The sequence below is a fragment of the Brugia malayi genome, assembly GCF_000002995.4.
Source record: "Brugia malayi strain FR3 genome assembly, contig: Bm_v4_ChrX_scaffold_001, whole genome shotgun sequence".
NCBI lineage: Eukaryota > Metazoa > Nematoda > Chromadorea > Rhabditida > Onchocercidae > Brugia > Brugia malayi.
Window position 1 is genome coordinate 14,240,468 of NW_025062479.1, and position 20,174 is coordinate 14,260,641.

At 22.9% G+C, this 20,174-nt stretch overlaps 1 protein-coding gene across 1 annotated transcript; it reads right to left on the minus strand.

Moving 5' to 3' along the window:
• Window positions 1–5,600: 5,600 nt before the first annotated feature.
• On the minus strand, window positions 5,601–19,430 carry Bm7934 (Uncharacterized protein; the record flags this gene model as incomplete). The annotated part of the gene is made up of 16 exons (XM_043074828.1): window positions 5,601–5,615; window positions 6,072–6,079; window positions 6,148–6,288; window positions 11,566–11,633; window positions 12,280–12,391; window positions 13,253–13,516; window positions 13,953–14,105; window positions 14,701–14,876; window positions 15,026–15,213; window positions 15,583–15,661; window positions 15,790–15,998; window positions 16,444–16,639; window positions 16,948–17,073; window positions 17,212–17,276; window positions 18,465–18,668; window positions 19,380–19,430. 16 exons carry the CDS (start codon window positions 19,428–19,430, stop codon window positions 5,601–5,603), a joined length of 2,055 nt encoding a protein of 684 aa, XP_042930762.1.
• Between the last annotated feature and the right edge of the window lie 744 nt (window positions 19,431–20,174).

The window sequence follows — 20,174 nt, forward strand, 5'->3', positions numbered from 1 at the left end:
GATTTACTTATAAGTATTTTTTAATTCATTGAGATAAAAATTCTCGATAAGTCCATACATCCATACTTTTATTATATGATAGAAGTAATATAGCCTTATCAGTGAGATTCTTTATTGTCAAAATATTGATAAATATTAGAGTTACATTACTAACTTTTTGCAGTCATTAACAGTCAATATTATTTAATTTTTTCGTAAGATAATAGATGAAAACTTCCAGTAGTAGAAAAATAGCTTGAATTGATGATGAAATATTATATTGTGGGAGACGAAACGAAATTATTTCATACGCAATAATATTAAAATTTATCAATTTGTTGTCTATTTTTATCTTAGAAATTTGTTTTAGCAGAATTAAGTTATAGAATGGTAAATATCGATCTCATATGTGATTTATCGTATGCGAAAATGTTAAATTCGTTTGGAAGTAAGCGTAAATTAAAACTAAGCACTGATTAATATACTTCAATTGTCTATGTTACATTTTTACACTAATTAGACAGCTAATATTAACTTAAAGGTCAATATTGAAGTTAATTTCTGCAAATAATTTTTAAAAAGAAGTGAAACATTCATTATTATTTATTATTTATCACTATTATCATCGCTATTGCTATCATTATCAATGACAATAGTCTAGGATCATTACTACTACATATGATCATTAATATTTTAGGACTACTTTTAATATGATTTTTTTTCCCTTTTATATCATAATATTTTATGCTTTTATGTTTTAACAATATCCATAATTTATGCTTTTTTACTTGTCATCCTGGTTTTGTTTAAAATCAAAATCAATCAGAAATAATATTTATTCAAACGAAAATAAAAGAAAAAGACAGATTTGTTTTGAATAAAACAATAAGAAGAATAAGAATGAAATCAATGTTGATGAGATGTTGACACAAATTAATTAGTATGTAACACACACATACACACATATACACACATACACACACACACACACACACACACATACATTATCTAATCAGCATTCAATCACACCATTTTATGAATGACATATTTGAAGCGCAGAATTTAGGCATCCAATAATAGTAATAATAATTGCAGTTGTAATTTGAAGATGGAGGCGAAAAGTTGAATTAAATTATCTTAATAACACTCCAGAAAAGAAAAATTGAACGACATTTAAACTCGAATACAATTTTCATATATTCGCTTCCAGCAATCAAACATTATCAATTAATTGATATTATCACTTAGTAATCGTGTTATCATATTGACTGAGAATAATAATTGTATTAAAGAAGACAATCACGAAATTTTATCGATTTCATATTTCGCTTCAAATTTTCTAAGCCTCTATTGTATGAATCTTTTTTTATTAAAATTAAAAATAATGACTAATTAAATTTCAAATTCATAAGTCACATAATTAATTAATTGTGCAGAAATTAAAGGATTATGAAGTTTTTTTTTTTAATTTTGTTACATTTTTCAAATAATGAAATTAAACGTTTACTATAGCAAAAAATGAAAATGAGAGATACAGGCAATAAAAATATAATAATAATTAGATAAATAAGCGAACAAGGCACATTATTCCATGCTTGTAATAATCATTGTAGTATAATGATCAAAAGAAAAAAAATCTCGGAATAAAAAACAAACAAATAAACAAGCAAGCAAGCAAAAAAAAAAAAAAAAAAAAAAACAATTTCACGAAAGACAAATGTGAAATTTCACAGATAATAAATGTAGTCGTAGAATCATGATTTAAGAAAAAAAAAATAAATCACGATTCGAATTCGAATAACATTTCCGTTTATCACAAGAGAATAAAATTGAATCATGCTTATATTATATATACACAGCCACACACACACACACACACACACACACACACACACACACATACACATACAGTCTTAATTAATTTTGTAGTTACTTATTACAGATATATATAAGAGAAATGATGAAGACAATATTCAATTAAACAATACCAACAATTAAATTGTAAGTAACAAAGTCGTACCTTAATTAAATGATAAGCATTGCGCATTTCTTGTAAATAAATTTGTTGAACCAAAAAATTAAATTTTACAAAATATGAAATTATTTCAATGCATTATGATAACTTGTAGAAAAACCAATGGAAAAATCTAAAAATCAGAACGTTTTACGTTAGTTTCAAACAGAATTCATTAGATGTTACAAACTGATAATCGATTATTTCCATTATTTGAAATGATTTTGAACGAATGAAAAAGAGAATATCTCATTCTAAACTTTATCATTCATAAAGATTATTTCATATTTTCAAATCAAAATTACATGAATAGATTAAATAAATAATAAAGAAAGATTTAGTAATGCTAATTTGTTATATCTGCATACAACTTTGTTTTTATTTTTATTTTTTTAAATATCATGTCTATTTGTGTAATCTGAATATTAATTAAATCTTAAGAAATGAATTAAACTTATTGATTACTTGTATTATAAATATTTGAAAAAGTTAAGAAAAGATATTATACCATCTTAGATCATTACTTTAATAAATATAACAGTAGTACAGGTTCATAGACAATAAAACATAATGCACAACTGAAATTAGACATTGATTATTAAGATTATTTATAATTTTAGCTTATAAAAGGTTAATTTAATAGATATGATAAAGTACTACATTGAATCAAAGAAAAAAAAAGCACAGTGAACTAAAACAAATTACATTTTGTAGTCAAAGAAATTTTATTAAAAAAAATCGTTTTAGTTATCAATAAAATAAATTTTATTTAACAGAAGAACGAAATAACAAGCAAAAACAGGGAGTGACAGTTAGTGAGAAACAGAGGGAAAAAAATTTTTCCTCAAAAAGAAACTAATTAATTTATCACCAGTTAAATATTTATATATAATTATTTATATTCATATATAATTAGAATGAACAATCAGTACAAAACAAGAAGAGGGGAGAGGGAGAGAGGGGGAGAGAGAGAGAGAGGGAGAGAGAGATGAATGTTGTTGTTAAACTCTGCATAAGATGATAGTGTTTGAATTAAAATATGAAAATTAGCTAAAATTATGACGAAAATGTATTACTTATTACTTCTGCCATTTTGTTGAAAGCCTTTTTAACCTTTTTTACCCTTTCTATCAAATCTTTTTATGTCTTCTTTTCTTATTTTTTCCTCTATTTAGATATAACTTAATGGATAAATGATATTATTGTTGAAGAATTTAAAAATTTTCAAATCTGCAATGGCCACACATTGTTTCATTAAAATGAAAAATATTTTGATGAAAAAAAAATTTTTTTTTTTTTTTTGGATCGTTCGAACTGTGAACTTTAGTCAAATTTAAGGTCCTTTTTCTGTAAAAGTCTCATATTTTGATAATTAAAAATTTATAAATCAAAGAGCTATTAAAAAATGCGAAATTTTTAAAAACTCTTTTTTCCGTTGTATATTAATTGTTACCAAATTTAAATTTAGCTAAAAAAAAAAAACGAAACAAAAAATTTATCGATTCAATGAAATTATTCTTCTAAAGTTCAACTCTTCCGAACTTTACAATAAAAATTTCATTTTCGTAAAAATATCTCTAATAATATAATTTGTGAACAAAGCATACAAAAAAAAAAAAAATCGCATAAAATAACAATGACACATTTTATAATAATTTCAAAAGAAAAAAATATATTGCATATGTATCTATCTAAGCCAAATAAAATAGAAAATAAAATAAACGAAAAAAAAGAACGAAAATAATTATATTTGTTGCTAATTAAAATAAATTTATACCAAATTAAAATGAAAGCTAACAATAGAACAATCCAAAAAGGAAGAAAAAAACTTTTTTTGTCTTATTTAAAAATAAATGAATGAAAGACATTAAACAATTATCATAAAGAATCGAGAGCGAACGACATAGAGTGAGGAGAGAGAGAGAGAAAAAAAAAACAAATTTGATTAGTAATTAACAATAATTATTTAAATTTTTGAAACAAAAAAAAAAGAAATTTAAAAATTTAAATCGAAAAAAAATACACTATCTTATGAGCAAATGATTTGTATTCTATTTTTTTTTTTTTTTTTTTTTGCTTTTTAAACATTAAAATTTTTATACAAAAAAAAAAAACGAAGAAATATAATGAATAGGAATACAAAGGAAAACATATAACAAATATAAATGTGAATGTGATCATAAAGCAATAATTAATCTTTTATGAGCAAAAATACGGCAATCGCAAAAAAGTGTCATGCTAATTTTTAATTTTAAAGTAATTAATGCTAAGAACTGAAAGGGAATTTATGATTTTTTTTTTTTTTTTGAAAGGTGTAATAACACAAATGTCGCAAATTTTGTAACAAATAATCATTGCAATATGTAATGAAAAATTTGAAAAATTCGAGAGAGAGGGAGAGAATGAGAGCGAGAAAAGAAAATGAATCGTTTTTACAAAAAAAAAAAAATTTTGAGCTATGCAAAAGTGTCTCTGCCACCGCGAATATCCGTGTAGTTACTGTTCAACTGCTATCATTTAAATTAATTTCACCTAAAGAAGTAAAAAATTTAAGTATTTTCTTTTATTTGGAGACACTAAATGTTTTAAGTTTTATCAATTAAAATTTAGTATTTCAACACTTGAATTTCCGTTTTTCTGCATTTTGCACTTGAAAGAAGCCAACTGCAATTTTGAACGTGAAATTAAATGTGAAATTTTTTGTAAAATTTCAAGTTTATCAAAAACAAAGGAAAATTATAAATGAAAAGAAAAGTGGAAAGTAGTTGAACAGTTGACGGTCTCCAAAAATGAAGACCATTAGAGATCAGAGACTGTTCTCGATGGCAGTGGCACAAAAAAGAAAAACAAAAAACAAAAAATCGCTTTCTCTAACAAATCTAATTAAACGCAAAAAAAATTAAAGTAGTGAGAAGGGTTTTTTTTTCTTTTTTTCACACTATTGCACATTTTAATTATTCAAAAGAATTTTAAACAGGAAAAAAGTGCTTTAAATTATTATATTAATAAAATATTTTAAAAATGTCTGTAAAAAAACAAAAAAAAAAAAATTAAAGAAATTTGAAAAAAGAAAGAAAAAGATTTTATATTCTTTACACTTCTTGCTCCCTTCAATTTTTTTTTTTGTTTTTTTTTTTCCTTTTTTTTTGTAACAGTTATTTTAATTTTAAACGAAATTATTTGGAAAAAAATTTTTTTTTCTTCCTTTGTTTTTTTTTTCCTTCGTTTTCTTAAGTTATACCATTATCAATGTCTATTATCTAAAAGGTATTGTTGAAAATTACTGATTAAATTGTTTGTTTCACTCTATCTAAAAACAAAAAAAAAAAGGATTTGATGAGAAGAAAGAAAGGGAGAAACAAAGAGAGAGAGAGAAAAAAAATGAATGCTACTTAAAATGATAATATAAAGCCCTTCTAACGTTTCATCTATCACCACCAAATCGACTTGTAATTTTTTTAAAACCAACAAAAATAAAAAAAGAAAAAAAAAAATAAACGAAGTCCCGGAAAAGTTGTAAATAGCTTGCCACCATTCAGAATGTGTAAAAATTTTCCTCTTTTTTCTTTTTTTGTCCACGAAATGAAGCCATATGCCATATGAAAGATCAAAATCGATTTTGCTAAAAATACATATGAAAATTTAAAAAAAAGAAAAAATGTCTTATGATTGTGTTCCCTTTTATTGATTTTTATCTTTTTTGAACATTCCAAAAAGGAATTTTTTCTGTTTAGCTACTTTTTCAAGAAGTTTAAACAACATTTAATCTTAAAAGAAGTACTAATAGTTTTTTTAATTTTCTAAAGATTATATAAGGATAGAAATGCATATGGATTAATCGTACTTGTAAAAATCAATTAATCGTATTTGCAAAACAAAAGAAAAAAGTGGATTATCATTATTGCAAATAAAAGAAATAATATTGTTGAATTTTGAATCTAACAACGAATGATTTATTACTTATCTTTTATATTAAAAAAAAAAAAAAAAAAAAAAAAAAAGATAAAAACGATTAGAATAAAATAAATGATAAGTCAGAATTAAATAAAAATTCATAAATATATATATAATAACTAACCATTAAAACTGTTCACTATCACTAGTTGCAGATTGTCTGGTTTCGGTTGCATTTTCAATTATATTAGTAACATTACCGGATTCATTTCCCGCTACGGTATCCGAATACTTGCTCATAGACTGTGTCGTTTTCAAGCAATTTGCTGTCGATGTTTGCTGTACGGCTGCCGAAGCAGCAGTACCTACTAATAAATTCCTGTTTAGCTTTTTTTGCCTTCCTATAAATTGATGAAAGTAATGATTGTTAATTAGAATTGATAAATTACAAAAATATAAGAGTTAAATCTTTTTTTAAGTTCAAATATACATATATGAAATTAATAAAATGTAAAAAGGAAAAAAAATTAATTAATCATAAAAATTGTTTATTGATATTTCAGGCAAAGAAAAATAATGAAATTTTATTTATTAAAGATGCAGCAAAACCCAATTTTTAAAAATTAATAATTACATTTGTTATGGATTAAATTGCACACTGCTCGTATAATGCATTATATCCGCTCATGGCAGAATTAAAATTGTATGTTTTTAAAAAATGGCAGAAAATGAATTTCAATATTATAATTGCGCTTTATAAACAAACATAATTAATATTTGTAATTTGTGCTGTTGAATATTATTTAAAACCTCATAATTAATAATTTTACAATTATTTAATTAATTAATAATTTAATCTAAAGAATATCAGAATTTCCTTCAATTTGTGTATCAGTACTATTATTAGTTAACATTTTCTTTTAGAATTTCATCATTTAAAATGAATTTGAATTATTGTGATAAACTGTATGGAATAATATGTGTCAAATCTGAATTAACTAAGAGTATGAAAGAAATAACAATTTATAATGAAAATTTCTAGTGCACAAGAAATGAATGTAAAATAATAATAACAAGTGATAATTCTTGGAGCTGAAATTTTATAAGAGAATGAATTGATAGCTAAGTAATTTTTAGACATTTTTTTTTTACTAGATAAAGAATTAAATAAAATTTAAAATAATTCCTTTATTAATTTTTTTTTTTTTTTTTTTATTATTGATAAAGCATAACAGAGAAAAAAAGCAAAATGCCGATGAATTTTTCCTCTTTAACAGATAAAAATTCTAACACTTCATTTTCCATTCTTTACTTACTCTCTTATCATTTTCTCTTATCATTTAGCTCTAATCTAAAAATAATGCAATTTCTCATTTATATTCCCTTCTTAATTATTTTAGTATTTCACAAAAAGAAAAAAAAATATTGAAAAAAAAAAATTATGAAAAAGTTTGAACAATTATTTTTTACGGTTAGAAGCATTTAATTAAGATTATAGAATTTCAGATACTTCAATTTTTCCTTTTCTTTCCTTTTTTTCTTTTAAATTTATTTGGTAAATAAGTTTGCTTAATAATATTGGTTTCATAATTGATTTTAAGTCTCAAAATATTGAATTATATTTGACATTTCAAATTTCAGGAATTGATTTATGCCATATTAGTATGTTAAAATTCGAAAAATAATTTTTTTTTTCTTTTAATCTATAAAGAATTCATAAATAAAAATAAAATGATCATTTCAATATTTTAACAAAATGAGTGAAAATATTGCGAAGTAGGAATGAATGCTTGAAAAGAACAGTTGAATTGCTAGAAGAGTTAAATTCAAAAATAGAATTGTAAGATAACTTGAAGATTACAAAAAATTCTTCTTTCCATCCCCTTCTCCCTCTCTCTTTCTCTCCTTCCCTTTCTCTTAAAAATTTAACAAACATTAAAAGGAATGAATAAATAAAAAAAAAAAAAAAAAAAAAAAAAATGGAATAAATGATGAACGATAGCCATGTAATATAACCAATAAAATGTCAAAAATACAAGCAAAAGGAAAAAAACAAATAATGTTGAAAAATTCTATGACTAATTTTTTTTTCCTTTTTTTTTGCAGGAAAAAGTTAAGGATTAGTTATTCCAAAAAAAACTCTTCTTATTAAATGATTTGTAAATTTTGTACTTTTATTATTAATAATATTAAAATGGTAAGTGATAAAGTAATAATAATACGAAAGGATTGAATAAATTCATTTAAAAAATATAAAACAAAACTTTGCTTTTAGTTCTTTATTATTTCAAAAAAACACTTAGCTATTTCGAAATCAATTTCAGACTAAATTTAAAAAACGATCTTCTCAAAAAAAAAAAAAAAAAAACGAAATCTTAAATAATCTAGAAATTTAAATTACACTTATTTTACAATTAGTAGCTTAACAGTAATTTGTCAAATTAATTAACAAACATTTACCAAAAAAGATTTTACAATTAATACTATTAATTGATATTACTGAAAGAAAAAAAAGAAATGCAAAAAGTATTAAAATAAGAAAAATTATTTAAAATTCAACAATTATTATTACTTTAAAATGAAAAAATTTGCAAAAGGAAATGTAAACTATGTATATAAATATAAGATGAATCAAAGAAAAAAATACTCAAAAAAGCAATAATCAATAAAATTTTTCATCCATTTTTTTTTTATCAAATATGATTAGCATAAAAAGTTGTCAATCAAAAGATACGAAATGGGAGAGGAAGCGGGAAGTAAGAGGTGACATCCAGAAATTGTATAGAAATGAACTGAAATTAACCGGTTTCATTATGGAATAATAGAAATGATAATGCTTATTTGAAAAAGGAAAAGAGAGAGAGAGATAGGAATAAAGAGAGAAAGAGGGGGAGAGAGAGGGAAGGAGACAGAAAGCTTGTTTACTAATAAAATGATAGTTTTACAATATTCTCTCGGAATTACATTTGTCAAAAATTTCCATATTGTATAACAACATATCATATTATCATTGGGAGAGTAATTTCATTGATAAAATATTTATTTCAAATGATAGTAATCGTTATCATAGGCATCTTTTTTTACTCCTTCCGGAAATTCATTTTGGATTTTTTCTCACCACTATGCAGAGAAGAGGAAAATTGTGAAAAAAAAAATTAATAACTATGATACTTCAGAAAAAAAAAAATTGTCCAAATTAAGAAAATTATTTTTAGAAAAGAAGAAATAGAAGTATTACAAAATACAAAATGATACTAATAAATATTTTAGTATGAAAAATTTTTGCATTTTTTATATTTGACAATTTTGAATTGCTCCATATGCAAATTTGGGCAAATGATTTAGCTAATAAATATTTTTTTTTTTATAGTGAAATCATTTTTTTTCACACAAATGTTTAAAAAAATTTTTCAAAAGCCAAAAAAAGAACTAATTCCTTCGCCTTTTTTTCCTAAAACTTCAACAATTTTTCTCGATGTGATAAATTGTTTGCGGTTAAAGTTGAAAAATGTTAGGAAAGAAAAAAAAGAAATACTGCAGCAGGAATAGCAGGAAAATTAAGAAAATGAGGAAAAAGTGTGAGAGAGAGAGGGGAAGAGAAAAAAAGTAAAGAAAGAATAGAAAAATGTTTGAAATAAATCAAAACAGAAATTCTGGAAAATCAACAAGGTCAAACCCGTTCAAATTTTTAAAAAAGGAAAAAATGAACTTAACCGGAAAAGATTTTAACCATTTTATCGTCATTATTCATAATTTCCGGATTAAATTTTTTTTTAATTTTCGCAATTGAGTGTGCTAAAGGTTCGGGAAGTTTAAAAAAGTTGGATTTAATTTTGAAAGCATTCATCTCGATTGCGTTCACATTAGGATTTTAACTAGAATTAATCTGAGCTGGAATGAATCTTAACTAGAATAGATTTCAACTGGAACAAATTTTAACTAATATATCTTAGCTAGAGTGAAATCTAATTTGGAATTTGACTAAAATTATTAACATAAATTGAAGAAAGTGTTATTATAAAGATTAGGAGAAGAGAAAAATATTTGAAGCAAAATTAATTTATTACATTTCTGTACCAATATAATATTAATGTTAATTTTTTTTTCAAATCTATCAATTAAATTTAAAAGTTTTTAATCAACCAAGAAATAAATGTTGTTTGTGATAATAAATTATCTAAAATAACATATTTCATCCGTTGACATTCTTTTTTTCCTTTTTTTTTTCTTTTTTCAAAATAAGAGAGTATTTCTAGAAAAAAATTCATATTCCATTTTTATTTATTTATTTTTTTTTAAAACATCATTTCATGAAGCAAAATATTGCATTACACTATTAAAATGTTGTCCACTTGAAATTTTTAAGATTTAAAAAGAGGAAATAAAGAGAGAGAGAGAAAGGGAGACGTGAAAACTAACATATACCAATAGCAAAGCATTACACAGCTATATGTATTTATATATAGAAACAGAGAGAAAGGAAAGGGAGAGGGAGAGAAGGATTGTCAATATATTGGAATTTTAATAAACCATTTAGTGAGATCTTAAAGAAAAGGAATCGAAATCTACCATAAAGTTCCTAAAGTACTTCAGTTGAGTGGCGTTAATGGTTTCAATACCACCGATTAAAAGAATTAATTGTGCATAGATGACACAATGTATATGTCTGTGTGTGTTGGATGTACATATACATATATATATATATATATATATATATATATGCGCGTGCGCGTATGTACGTATTTACTTAGAATGATTGAAAATTTTTTTTTCATTTTTTTTTAAAAAAAGATAAGAAATGCTCTGATTGTTAGATTGAGCTCAAATGATCAAAAAAAAAAAAAAAAAACTGGATAGAAAGGCAAATGGTACCAGTCAACAAATTTAATAAGATAAATTAATTGAACAAAAATTTGACATACACATACATATATACGTACACACATACATACATACACATACACACGCATCAGCATTAAAAATTAAGTATTCTAAAAATATCTTTTGAGATAGATTAACATACATGTAGATATATAAATACTCAGTGTACATACATAAACATGCACATTCAAACATTCATATGCACAAACACACATACACACACATGCATTCATAGAAAGGTTAATATGTATTTGTTGAATGGTAAGAAGGAATGCAATATGCCTGTGTTTTACTGAAGTTCTTTTTGAAAGAGTTACAAAGAAAAAAAGCGCTGATCAGTTTTAGGACAGCTGAAATTGTCATCGCTACCGTGTCATTCGTCGATCTGTTCCACTCAATAACATTATTTTTATTTTATTTTAAAATGAATTTTTTTTTTTTTATCCTAAATATTGTATACTACTATTTTTTCATAATTTCCATTAAATGATTGCTTTGTTTTTGTTTGTTTAATAAATCAAAATATTAAAGATTTTGACAATTAGATCTTTAATATTATTTAATCAAATTAATGGTAAGACTTTATTGAATTTGCCAAATAATTCAAAAAAAAAAAATAACATTATCTCATTTTATTCTTATCCTAATTAATTATCCTTCTTTCTCTCTGTCTTTTAATTGAATAATAATAATAATCAAATGGAAAAAATCCAAGCAAAACAAATTTTACGCAAACGATTTAATTTTTGTTGTTGTTGAAAACAGTAAATTTGTTAAATTAAAAGTAAGAAACAAACCGATAATTGAATTGAAAAATTCCACAGCTTGCAGCACTGTTATATAAACAATATATACAGCAATTTTCCTGAAAAAATCTTTTTTTTTTTATTTTGTATTTTTACGACAAAAAACAGAAAAGAAAAAAAAAAAAGAAAAAAGAGAAGAATATTTTCATTATATGATGAAAATAATTTATGAAATCATAAAAACAAAGTATAAGTGTAAAGAAAAGAATCAGAAAATGGAAGTAGAAATGATATTTTTGTTTTTCCTTTTTCTATTTTTCTTCAATTGCACTTTTACTGATTTGATAACAAACAGATGAAATTAAAATGTACTAGTTATCTTTGTTTATATCTGCTAAATAGATTAATAATTCAATATTAGCACACCATAGTACTATATATTTGATGATTTTTTCACCTTAAATGGAATTTATTTTCAATTAGGTAAAAAAAATTTATCAAAAAGAAAACTGCTGAAATGATAAAAAATAAAATGTTTTTTGTTCAAACAATAAATTATAAATAATAATACTAAATTGATTTGAAAAAGGAAAAAAAAAAAACTGTTAGAATGTCTAATAAAAAAAATTAAATTTACCTGAATTAAGTCATATGTTATATGTTTTGAAGTTGGATAAATAATTTTTCTTTAGTATTACTTAATATAGCATACAGTCAAATAAATAATAATGTTACTATGTAAATTTTTATTCAAAAAAAAAGAACCTTAGAAAGTATGTTCGTACGGTAAATAATGTTTCACAGAGATTAATTTCATCTCGAATTGCTTGTGTTGTACAACCAATCAAATCAACAACTGGTTGTGATATAGCTTCAACTAAAAATTAAAAAAAAAAATTTGCATAAAAGTTCGTACGATAAATGTTTTCTTTTCTTTTTTTTTTTTTTTTTTTTTCTCGTCGTAATTTTAACTTATTTTAGCTACAAAAATAAAATATTATTTCGATAAGACGAAAAAAAATAAATTACAAAATTTCCAAATTTATTTTGCGTTTATGATTACTGCGTTTTTTTTTCTTTCTTTCTTCCTTTTTCAGTAAAAACTTCGAATATTAATTTTTATTCAATCACTTATTAGAAAATTTATTAACTTTTCCATTAAGTTAAAGTTTCACTCAGTACCACCACTACATTCCAATTTATAATATTAATTAATAAGCTTAAAATTAAATTTTAATAATAATATATTGTCTACTTCGTTGCTGTATGTTAACTTATATAAATTAACTATTACTATTAACTTATTACATAAATTTTCTACATTATCTTACTTATGATGGTCGTATAGGTAAGAAATTTTTGATTGAAATAAACGAAATAAATACTAGAAAAATATGAAAAAAAGAATGCCTACCTAATCACGTAACTAGTTTTATTCAAATTAAAAAATAACAATATTAACAAAAATGTTGCTAATACGAAAAAAAAATTTTTTTTTTTCGAAATCATAAGTACATAACAAATAATTAATTGTAATGTTATTAAAATTTGGGAAGAAAAAATATTGAAAAGAATAATTTTAAAAAAAAAGAACAATATTTTTTGGAAATAAAATAAAATAAATGAATGATTCATCTTAAAAAGTAAAATAAAAATCATCAACCATTAACAAAAATACGCATCAAAATCAAAAAAAAAAGCTGATAATTGAATTATTTAAATGAATTGAAAATTGAACCTTTGGTTGCATGTATATGAGAATGTAGAATTAGCGGTCGACCGCCTTCTAACATCAAACTATCATAAACATTACTGCCAGCATTATTTGATAGAAAATTATCGAATGTGAAAGTTGCAAAATTTGATTCACCGCTAGCAGTAGCGCCACCACCAACACCGCCATTTGTTTGTGTATTATTACTGGTAGCACTACTGCCACTGCTACCACCACCGCCACCACCGCTACTACTACTGCTGCTACTACTACTACCACCGCTTACTCCTATAATATTTCAATTTTTATTTTATTAAATATTTGAAAAAAAAAAAGATATTTAGTTATATAAGAATTAAACATATCAGAAAAAAAATAAAAATAAAAATGCTAAATTTTATGTGAAATAAGCATATTTTGTTTTATTTAATAGAAATTAATTAGCATGTAATATTAGCAATTATTTCAATGAATTTAATAAAATCAAAGATATGTCTTTTTGGAAACTTTTCTTCGAAGCTTTTTTCTTCTTTTTTATTTATGAAAATGTTTTGAAAGGAAAAAAAATTGCATGGTATTATTCAAATTAACTTAATTATTTTAACGAAAATAAAAAATAAGAAATGAACCATTGTGTTTTTTATATTTTAAATATTGTAAGTAAAAAAACAATTGTGTTAATTTATTAAAAATTGAAAAAAAAAAAAAAATGATTCAATTATACCTGAATGATGACTACTGATAATTCGTTCAGAACTAATATAACTATTATAGCGATTTGTAGAAAGATGAGAAATAACACTATCATAAGATAATTGTCTTTTTGGTTCCTCTTCTAATATCATTTCCGAATTTGTTGCTTCCATATCATTCAATTCTGCATGATAAAGAAAAATTTTGCATGTACTAATATTATTTTTCAAATCTTAATTAATTTATTCACTAAACACTATTTGTAAACAAAGAGGAAAAAACCTTCGTTTTAAAAATAATCGGATTTTAATAAATTTTATGATGTAAAATTGCGCATTTCAAAATCTTTTAATAGCCAAAAATTTTTTTTTTTCAACTATAAACTTATTTTATTCTTTTTATTTGAAATTTTATTTTCTATTTGTTTTATTTTAACACGTATGAAAATAACAATCGGTTCATATCATCATGATATCATATTTTATTTGCATAGTTAAAATGGTATCACTTATTTCAAATCTAGCTTTTTAACTATCCGATTCATCTGTTGGTAAATTAACTTATTCACTTTTTTCTAAATTGCTAATTTTAGATAATCAAACAAGAAAGGTTCAAAAAAGAAAAGGTTTTTAAAAAACTCTTCTGAGATATGCTTTTAATTAATGAGAAGATCAAAGAGCCATAATGTGTTAATGAATTTTTTGGTCATATTTATGATTATAATTTAAAAAGTTGAGATACATCAAAAAAAAAAGTTATAAGATTTAAAAAAGTCAAACCTGGATATAACATCCTATTTTTATTCAATGATTGCTTATCATTATTACTCTCATCATTCTTTTTCATTATTGAGACAATAGATGTTGAGCCAAGTTTAATTTTTACCGTCGTAATTGTACGTTTTGTTCCATTTTCATAAATTAATGTATCACTTTCATTATTATGATCTTCTGATCTAAATTATTTATAAATTACTTTCAAAAAGTTTTATTTTTTTATTTTGTTTCAAAAAAAAAAAAAAAATCTGCGAAAATTTTTATATGAAAATCTAACAATATTGTTACTAAATGAAACATATATAGTAGTGATAATGAATGTTTCTACCTTGTAAAATTTGATGAGAAATGCTGATAACAATCAGCGCTACTACTTGCACCACCACCACCGCAATCATCATTTTTATCATTTGCAATAAATGATCTTTCTTCATCGAAATTATCACTTATAATTTCCGTTGTTACAGAACTCATTTGTGCTTCTGCATCAATTGCATCAATATATGCATATTCATCCTGTAATATTAATTCATATTTTTTTTTTGAAAATACAAAAAAAAAAAAAAAGAAAGAAAAATTTCATTTAGCATAATTTTAAAACCCTGGAACATTAAAATTAATTCAATAAACGGAACATAAAATTAATTCAGTACCGGAAGAATTACACTTAACTGAAAATATTTCCACTTTTTAATTCATCCACTCATCATAATATCAATGTTTTATAGCACTGAATCATATTTAATTGATAACACCTCAATAATTTTATCAATCGTATTAATTAAAATGTACAGGTCAGTATTTTTTGTTTTTCCTCCTTCTTAAAATATAATAATAATAATAAAAAAAATGCAAAAAAAAAAAAAAAAATGAAAATAAACATACGATATTTTGATTATTAAAGCTAATTGATGACATACATTGTCGTGATTGATTTCGATGTCGTCGTAATGCCAACATTGATCTATAACAAAAAAGAAATATATAAACAAATCAATTTAGATTTACATATTATTATTTTAATAGTTATAAATCGTTCAGTTTTACCATATCAAAAAAAAAAGGAAGAAATAAAAAACAAAACTTACATACCTAAAAGATGCGCAACATTTTTTGCATAATATACCAGAATCTTTGGAATGTAATTCTATATGCCTTCTTAATTCAAAATCATTGAAAAAACGTTGTGGACACATTTCACATTGTAACGATAATTGTTCTAATTCATTATGTTGAGCATTATGTCGACTAAGATAGCCACGTGTTGGAAATTGTAATTTGCATTTGCGACATTGATAGAGCTTAAATGAATATACATATATTAAATTTAATTATCACATTTTTTATTATTTAAATTATCATCAAAAGAAAAGGGAAAAAAAAAAACGAAAAAACATGAAAGTTATTATCAAAAATTATTCGGTATTTACCAAAAAAAAAAAAAAAAAAAAAAAAAAAGGAAGAAAAAAAAAGGAAAAAATTAATGCAATAACAAGAAAAACAATAACGATAACGGAAAAAAAGAAGACATTAATATTTATAGTAAGAGAGAAATGAATTTGATTTATTAAAGTGAAAATTTTTTTCATTTATTAATTAGTTTGGTAAATTCCATAAATCAAAAATAATTATAATAAATATTCATTAAATATATTATCTATTTAAAAGAATAATTACATTTTATTTATTATAATCAATCATTTTTTCACTTACAATTTAAAATGTTTTTTTTTTTTTTTTTTTTACCTTATTCCTATATTTTTGTAAGTAATTATCGATAACAGTTTGCTCTAAAAACCGTTTTGGCGCAATTGGTTCATGCAATTCAGTTTGTTTTACTGCTAATACTTCGGATGTAATTGCTTCAATTGGAATATCAATTGATTCAATATGTTGCTCAATTGGTTTACTTGATATGGTGAAATTTGATCGTCGATTACTACTGTAAAAATAAAAAATTAAAATTTTTTATGCAAATATAAAATATAAACAAAAAAAAAAAAAAAAAAAAAAACTAAAAAAACATTTTATAATATTTTATTTGATTATCTATATAACCGTAATAATAATAATAATAATACAAAAATTAAAATTTAGAAAAATTTTGATACTTTAAAAGATGAATGAAAAGGTTAGATTATAATCTTTTCCATAGAACAAAAAAAATTACAAATGTTCAATCTTGCAATTTGATCGAAATATTTGACTTCCATCTTTTTTAAAAAAAAAAAAAAATTAAATCAAACAGACCTAAAAAAATTGCCAAAATCGGATTGAGCAAACCTTTCCGACGTTTGCTGCAACGACAATTCTCGTGTGTCAAACAGATTTGACTGATTAACTGTTAAACGATACATCAAACGTTTGTTAAATGGTCTGCAAAATACAAAGAAAAAAAACATAACTTTCTAGAAAGCAAAAAAAGCAAAAGGGAGAGAGAGAGAGAGGAGAAAAGAAGGAAGAAAAAAAAAAAACAGGTTAAAAAAAGGAAAGAAACAAAATAAAACGACTAACAAATTGCCATTTTTGGTGCGATCCGGACATTTATGCTGATACAGATTTGATCGAAATTTGTAAGTCTGAAGAAATAAAAAAAGAAAAAAGTAAATTTAACAAGTTTTTCTCCTTTCTCTTTTCTTTCTTTCTTTTTTATTATTTTGAAAAATTAACAACCTACTAATAAAAAAGAAAGAAAAAAATAGAGAAAATAACGGATGAATTGAAAAGAAAAAAATTGTAAATAAATTTAATAAAAAAATAAAATTATGTTATGAAAAATTATAAAATTATGCATATATATATATATATATATATATATATATATATATATATATATATATAATAGATTTTATAAAATTATATGAAAGGCATATGGTAGCTCTTTTTTTTTAAAACAAATTGAAAAAATAAATACAAATAAATAAATTTAAGGAATTAAAACGATGATAAAAGAATGATAATGCAATCGACTGAATGCTTTTTTCCTACCTAATTAATTAACTAAAAGATATCATTTTCTTCCTTTTCCACTTACTATCACCAACTAACACTTATTTAACACCAACTAACACTCTACACATCCTTCCGTAATACACTTTTTCTTAAAATTAATGATAACCTAATAACATCATTGGTCCTACATTTTCATCCTAACACATTTTTAGCACGCAAATTGCATCCCACAATCCACTAAACATTCATTTTTAATTATATCTTCCTAATTAATTAATTATCCATTAATGATAATAAAAATTTGTAAATGAATTATTAACCAAGCTACATATAATTCTTTCTCTTTTTGCATATTGCTATACAAATGAAATTAAATGTTAATATTAAACAAAATTTTGCAACACTGATAAATGATAGAATTTGCACAGATTTCTAAAAAGAAAAAAAAAAAAGAATTTAACATTAAATGAAATAAATATGAAACACAAAAGGTAAAATAAATCGAACTAATCTCCAAAAAAATGCTGTTTTTTTTAACGTGCTGATATATTAGACAAGAAAAATCCATGTATAGCTAAATTGTAAAAAAAAATGTTTTTTATGAATGAATAAAATTTAAAAACATTTGGGAAAAAAAAGAATTTTTTTTTCCTAATAGATGGAATTGTATGAACAATAAGATATATAGTTTTATAGGCAGTATTTTCTTTTACTTCGTTTTGTTTTTGTTTTTTTTTTTTCTTTCCTCTCTTTTTCATATAATTATTTTTAAATGATAATCTAAACAAAAAAAAAAAAAAAAATTGAAATGAAACCTTATAACAAAATTTGCATTTAAATGGTCGATCATTGGAATGCTTTACTGCGTGTTGTTTAAGATACCATACCGAATTGAATAATTTACCGCAATCTTTGCATGCACATTGCTGATTCTTCTCTAATGTTATATTAACATTGTCCACTTCGGTTGGACAAATTACAACTGGTGGTGGCGCTACTGTCGCTTCTGTTGATTGACTCTGTTATATGAAAAAATAAAAAAGAAAGAAAAACAAGAAATCGATTTATTTTTTGCTCTTCTTTTTTCCTTCCTCTTATCATTTTGCTTTTAAAATTCAAAAGAAAAAAAAATGACAATACAATCATTTCTCTTTTTTATGTTTTTGATATATATATATATATATTCCTTTTCTTTCTCTAATCATTTCGTTTTTATTTAATAATTAAAAAAAAATTTTGATTATATTTCAGACATTAAAGGAAAAAATTAATGGAAAAAAACATTTGTGTCATCAGTGTTTCATTGCTTTAAAAAAAAAAGAAGGGAAAAATATTTAAATTGTGAATGAACTGGAAGAAAGTGAATTTTTTTTTTGACATTCTTCTTTGACATTTAATCAAATAATTAAATATTGAATCAAATGATGCAATCATCCATTATTTATTCAGTATTTCAATAATTACTGCCAATAATTCGTAATAAATTTCATTTATAAAAAAAAAAGCAAATTTTAATCATAAAATTACTAGTAGTAATCATATCTTAACTTTTATTAAACACTGAGATTGATTTTTAAACAATAAATAATCAGTTAAGATAATAATTAATAATAATAAAAATAAAATACAAATTTCATTTCAGTAAATCATTTTTAATTATGAATGTATTCGAATTATTAGATAAGTTAAAAATTTTCACTAATAAAAAGGAATTATAGAAAGTGAAGTACCATTCGAACATCGTTTAAATTCAAATATTGCTGTTCAATTTGCATCATCATGCTAGCTAATCGATGATGCTTTTTCGTTACAATAAAATCTAGCGAATTTGAATTTGGCGTTTTCGTCGCATCTTCTACTTATTTTCATAAAAATCTCCTAAAGAATTAATTGTTTATTCAAATTAACATAAAATAAGTACAAAATATTCTAACGACTTTTTTTTTAATATTATTAATTGATTACAGCGCAATTTTTGACATGATTCATTGTATCGCTTTTCCTATCTTATTTATATTTCATAATCTTTTATGAAAGTTTAAAAAATAAATAAATAAAAAGTCATTGACTCGTATGCATAAATTTAAAAAATAAAAGAAAAAATATTTCAAAGCGTAAAACAACAATTAATTAATTGAAATAATAGCGCAAAGTAACAATCTTTTTCAAAAGCAATTCATTTGAAATTACATCAATATTTTGATTAAAATTGGCCAAAACAAAAAAGAAGGAAAAGAAAAATTTTCAAATAAGGAAAATTAAAAATGAGAAAAAACAGATTGAAGTTTTAAGATTTTTTTCCCTTTGTAAATCTTGCATTAAAGAATAATTTCAAAGCATTTATAAAAGAAAAAAGATTTATTGTAAAAAAATCAGATAACATTCATTTTCTTTTCCTGAATATTATTCATAAAATCTTAAGGTAAGAACGGACAAAATATAATGATTAATAGAATAATAGTAATATAAACTGGTAATGGACTAACAGAATAATAGTAATATTAACTGATAATGGACTAATAAAT